The following is a 6,309-nucleotide window of genomic DNA, read 5'->3' on the forward strand; positions in this document are numbered from 1 at the left end:
TTGAGACACGCAACACGGATCTCGCGCTTTCCGCGTTCGTGAGACAAACACAAACCAAAAAAAAAAAAAAAAAAAAAAAAAAAAACACATCACTGGGAGACACGGCTCTGCTTCACTTTTTGGGGGACAGTAACACCATGGATGCCTTGAGAGCAGTCGCCTTTTACACGCTCTTCATTTTCCTTTGGAGTTTACCGTGTTGCCAGTCAGCTGCGCTTCTATCGCAGAAAAGGAGCAAGAGTGCCAGGAGCGCGTATGATGGACAAAGGTCACACAAATTTCTTAAAGAGATTTTCGCATCCTCCCCGGGCGTGAGTCGTCGGGATGACTTAGAGGACCCGGTTGTGCCCCACGATTACATGATCTCTATATACAGGACTTACTCCGCTGCTGAAAAACTGGGGCTCAATGCAAGTTTTTTCCGCTCTTCAAAGTCTGCAAATACCATAACGAGTTTTGTAGACAGGGGAAAAGGTTTGTTTTGTTTTATTCTCTTGTCCATGCATTAGGCTATCTGAACCATGCACTCTAGCATTTTCAGTCTTTATAACTATTCTTCTTACTTGAAATCTTTATACTTATATATAATTATTTTAAAATGATGTAAGATATGCTTTAAACACGCAGACTTGTAAAGCAATCACTTTTTAGTAAAAAAACTCTTTTGCGCTAAAAAATGATCTAGTTTATTGTTAAAGGGAAAATAATTATATCTTCCGTTGACATTGGAGGAATAATTTTCAAGGTTTGTTCATGTGCTAATGGTTTGGTAATCACTCGTCCTGCTTGGGCCGCAATTTAATGGTCAGCACGACCTCATATTTTGGCTAGTATAAAGTTATATTGGCTTTACATTGACCCTAAGGTAACATGCCAGTAAAACACTAATTGGTCCGTTTTCTAAATGAAGGCAATAAATCATTCCCTTAACATCCTCGCGTGCAAGCAGTCTCACAAACGGTTCTCACAAACCTCACGAGGAAAAATGACTTGCATGCGCACATAATATATTATTAAATTAGCTTTTTTTGTACTGAAAGGAAATATTTTTATTTCTACAAATGTTTTGCTTTTAAAAGTTAAAACAACTTTTAATCAAGTTTAAAGTTCCCAAGTGGATTATTTTATTTAATAATGCTGTGCGTATTAGTTGCAGTTAAATTGTATTTACTTGCAACAAAGTAATTGTGTGAACATTGAGGAAAAAAACATGCAATAAAAAGAGGAAGGCGGCGCAAACATTGCACTTTTCTTTTGCAGATAAACGCGCTCGCAGAAAGAAGAGAAGCGCACACTGATTTGATGAAAAAAGCTTCACTTTCCTCACTGATTTTGATTTGATGTGTCATTGGCTATGACCCTTCACTGGACCCTCTGAGGGTTGCTTTGCATCAAACCGCTGATTGGAGTATTTGAACTGGGTGATCTAATTGAGTGTCCATGTCATAACATATCAAACACTGTCTATTCTCCCGTAATGAACTAGTTCAGCTAGTGGCACATCACCAAAAGAGGAGAGCAAAAACTGGAGAGGACCTTACGTCTGTTCAAGTTTGATGAATTGTTACTTTATGGACATGTTGCTGGCTTTATTGCATTCGAATTGTGGATAGTTTAGTGCATTACGCGGGGGTACAGATCAAAACTTTTTTTATAAGCATCTGAAAGTGCTGTAGCAATCGGTGTGTAACATTTACCGTCAGTGCTTAATGCAAAATCAAACTGTTCTAGATGCCTGGCTGCACTACAGTGTCTTAGCTATATGCGCCATGCGCGTCATTCGCTGCTGAATGTCATCAAGAATCATTTCCACTCAAGCGCCGTTCAATTATGATAAGGCGGTAATCTTTTTGTGTAACAGGAAGGAATTTCCTCCAAAACAGATAAGACATTTCCCCAAATTTTAGATCGTTATGGTTGCAAGATCAGACAAGAACAAACGGAATGTATGAAAATTACTTTTGGCACTTGTAAGTAACTCATTAAAACGCAGATGGTGCCCCGGTAGCCACACCAAGAGAACTCTCTCTCTCTCTCTCTCTCTCTCTCTCTCTCTCTCTCTCTCTCTCTCTCTCTCTCTCTCTCTCTCTCTCTCTCTCTCTCTCTCTCGTCCAACAGATTCGAATTATTGGACAAGAATGTTCATTGATTAAAAGCGTGCGATTGTGTGGCTGGGATGATTTATGAATTTATGTTTGTGGCTAAACTTGCCTCACTTATCTGTTTAGGCCGTCGCGTAAACTCGTCCAACTCTTGCTGCATGCAATTGCATTTTATACGGGCAGTAATCACTTTTGAAGCGGTATGTTTGTTTTTGGCAGAAGGGATGAAATATAAGAGGGGTGCATTTCAGTGGGGTGGGAGGGAATTTGGAACTGTTAATTATTTGGTGACCTTGTATTCGATTTGTTTGTGGTCTTATAAAAACGCAATTGTGGACCATACGTGCATTTTATTTGAATAATTTTACAAGTTAACGCATGGCCAAAAGTCGCAATATAGGCTATAACCTATTATTATTATTTAATTTCGATTTATTTGTTCTAAATGGCAATTAAAAAAGGCTTGAGATTTGAATTGATTTTAATGCAGTGCATTTTTTTTTACATTTCTGAACATTAAAAAGCAATCTGCTCTCGAACAGCCAAATTAAAATTAATGGTGTTATTGAAAATTATGCACGTATTTATCTGGCATTTTTGTTCAGGCTAAATTATATATGTGCTCGAGGCGTATTTGGAGCGATAATAGTCTAACAAATAGTTCAACAAAATTTCTTACATACACAAGCCCACGTGAATTCTGATAAATGCTTCTCGTTTGGTCCGTCAGAGAGATAAAAGGCGGTGATAAAGTGCGACTAGGCCTCTGGATTCCTGAAGGGGAAAGAATGCATTAATTGTGCATTGTTCAACACGTACAGTATGTCGCTTTGTGTCTGGCGCACTCTTTCCCCCCACTCTCTCTCTCTTTCTTTCTCTTTCCCTCACTATAGCTACCAGATCTCTCTTATTATCACCTGTACATATTTATGACAAATTATTTTGCAAACAGTTTACCCATTAGACAGGAATAATGACCACATAAGGAAAAAAATATATAGCATATACCCACATGCATGATTTATAAAAATGGGATAAAGTTTCAAAATATAACGAAAACCCCGCTTTAGATTCACATGATATATATTTTTAAATGTTTTAATTCTTCATGGTGCTTTATAGCCCCAGAGACCAATGCTGACCTGAAAAACAGTACAGCCAATAACTTATTTTGAATCCCAAACGACCAAATGTAGCCAAAAATGTATTTTTTTCAAGCCTGCTACACCTGAAGAACTGAGGGAAGACAAAAAAGCAAAAAAAAAAGCAAAAAAAAAAAAAAAAGAAGATATCTCTGAAAATATTGGTCTACAAATTTGTTGGCTATACTGCTGTTTCATCATGTTAATTTTTTTTTCTCCTTGATTTTTTCCTTCATACAATTTAGTGTGAGTTTGCCCCATTTTCCTACTAAAATAAAGCTGAAAATAAGGCGTTTTAGAATGTGAGTCAGCAGAGAAATTAATTAACCACCCATCTTCCTTTTATTTTTACTACAAGCTGCATTGTAATATAAATAAAATATTTCAAAATGTTGTATATGTTACGGTTACCAAAGATTTTAGAAAAACAAAAATTAAAATATTTATCTAAAACGACGAAACTGTGAGTTAAGGTTTTGCATCTTCATCATCTTCGTTTCTCTCTCCCTCTCTCTCTCTCTTTCTCTCCCTCTCTCTTAAATTAGCTATCTACTCTCTTATGCTTAATTTTGTATATATTTTTTCCTCTGTTCAACTTTGTTCAACAAAGACTAAAAGAAAGCCGAAATAAGGTTTTAGGTTTTACCTGGCCCCTTTATTAGAATGTGAGTCACTCTAAGTGAATCTGACTGCAATTATTTCTCTTTATCTTGCAGACGATCTCACGCTCTCTCCTTTGCGAAGACAAACTTATCTGTTTGATGTCTCAACTCTCTCAGACAAAGAGGAGCTGGTCGGTGCTGAATTAAGGATATTTCGCAAAGCGCCCGGGGATGTCCAAGCGTCCCCATCAGGCGTCTACAACATTCATTTACTCTCATGTCGATCAGAGAGGCCACTGGCTTCCAGATCCCTTGATCTTCAGGATTCCCGAAAAACAGAATGGGAGGTTCTGGACGTTTGGGGGATTTTTAAAAACAGGCATCAAGGGAATCAGCTTTGTCTCCAGCTCAAGGTTACGCATGGCAAAACTGACACTGAAATCGACCTGAAGCAACTGGGTTTGCACCGGCACGGCCGAACGCAGCAAGAAAAGGCCATTTTGGTGGTCTACACGCGGTCTAGGAAGAGAGAAAATTTGTTTAATGAGATGAAAGAGAAGATCAAGTCTCGCGGAGACCATGAGGAGGAGGAGGAGAGCGCGCTGCAGTTTAAAGCGCGGCGCAGACGGAGAACTGCGCTCAATAATCGCCATGGGAAAAGGCATGGCAAAAAGTCCAAATCGAGATGCAGCAAAAAGGCACTGCATGTTAATTTCAAAGAGCTGGGATGGGACGACTGGATCATCGCTCCCCTGGATTACGAAGCCTACCACTGCGAAGGGGTGTGCGACTTCCCATTGAGGTCGCACCTGGAGCCGACCAACCACGCCATCATTCAGACGCTCATGAACTCCATGGACCCCAACAGCACGCCACCGAGCTGTTGCGTCCCCACAAAACTCAGTCCCATCAGTATACTATACATAGACTCCGGCAACAACGTCGTGTACAAACAGTACGAGGACATGGTGGTCGAACAGTGCGGCTGTAGGTAGCGAATCACACACGAGAAGGCATAAAAAAAAAATTAAAAAAACGAAAAAACTTGAACGATGCGTAAAGACGCCGCCCAAACTGCGAATTCTCACCTATGCAAAAGGGATTTTCATCAGAGACATTTTGACATTTACACCGGCCACTGCTCATGGTTGTGCCAAGAGCGCGTGAGTAGTTTTTCTAGACTTGGAACAAAATCTTGTCATTTTCCTTACACATGCTGGGTTTCTTTTTGTAATTACGTGCCCAAAACCCAAACTATTCCTATAACGATTCGTCTCTCGGACGAGGCAGGTAGAAGAAACGCCAGATTCAGTGCACAACCGTCTGGACAGGATTGACTGAGGATTGTGTTACACCATTATCTATGTGGACTCAGAAGAATGTGGAGACGGGCACCTGTTCAAACTCATCTGTTAGTTATATCGATAAGATATATGGTATATGGATATGAATGAATGAGTAAAACACAGTGCTCTGAAAACGCTTTTTACGACCAACGATGCGTAATCGAGTCAAATTCAGGGCAAAGGTGAATGTACCAAACACTAAATACGGCATAAAGCGATTCTGCTTCATCCCTGCAGTGAGAAACAGAGAGACTTGACAGATGCTTTTGAAGGAGCATCGGACAACTGATTTAATTTTTTTTTTGAAGTGCCTGGACATTTTTACTTCGGTAAAAATCCACAAAATGTCATTTCGTACTTTCAGAGAAGTCAAAAAGTGGAAATCCATCAACGTTTGCATCTTTACAAAATGCACTTCCGCAACTGTCCAAGTCATCTGGAAGGAGCGTTTTTTTCACGACCTATTGACTGACAAGAAAAAAAGAGACTCGCAAGCGAGATTATATTTAAATGCACATTAGCTTTGAATGCACTGTTGTTCATTATTTGAGCTGTAAATATTTGTAAAGTAAAACTTAAAGTGCAACGTATGAAGAAATGCAAAACCACATTTCTTTGTTAATGTACATTTATAAATGCACTCAAATCGCTATAATTTCTATTCTATAATTATTTTATTATTTGTGATGTACAGAGTTTTCATGATAATCGTGTATTTCTTACGCTGATAAAACAAAATTAATTTAAAATGTATTCATTATTGCTGAGGGTGGAAATACCATTATCGATGTCTACCTCATAATTGCATAGAATATACGTCCTGAGGTGCATTCAGCTAGAGTTTAAGGTTTTTCCCAAATATATATATATATAAATACAGTATATCAATGGATAATACTATATCCACACTATTACTGTACTAATAAAATGAATAAATGCACTTTGTGTGGTGCCAGTGACTCCCCAGATCCATTTAAATATTTTGTCTTTAAAGCTTTTTTAAAAAACATTTTGAATGATATATCATAGTTTTCTCTCATTTAGTTCAGTTGTTAAATATGAGAAAGTCTATCAGAGAGATCAAGGTTTTCCTCTCTCTATATATGTAGAGAAAGAT

General features: G+C 38.5%; 1 protein-coding gene across 1 annotated transcript; it reads left to right on the forward strand.

Annotated features, from left to right (window-relative positions):
• Window positions 1–4,867, forward strand: gdf6a (growth differentiation factor 6a). The gene is made up of 2 exons (XM_079895159.1): window positions 1–474; window positions 3,961–4,867. Exons 1-2 carry the CDS (start codon window positions 138–140, stop codon window positions 4,839–4,841), a joined length of 1,218 nt encoding a protein of 405 aa, XP_079751285.1. The 5' UTR covers window positions 1–137; the 3' UTR covers window positions 4,842–4,867.
• Window positions 4,868–6,309: the final 1,442 nt, after the last annotated feature.

This window comes from Squalius cephalus (assembly GCF_949319135.1).
Source record: "Squalius cephalus genome assembly, chromosome: 15".
In the NCBI taxonomy this organism is placed as follows: domain Eukaryota; kingdom Metazoa; phylum Chordata; class Actinopteri; order Cypriniformes; family Leuciscidae; genus Squalius; species Squalius cephalus.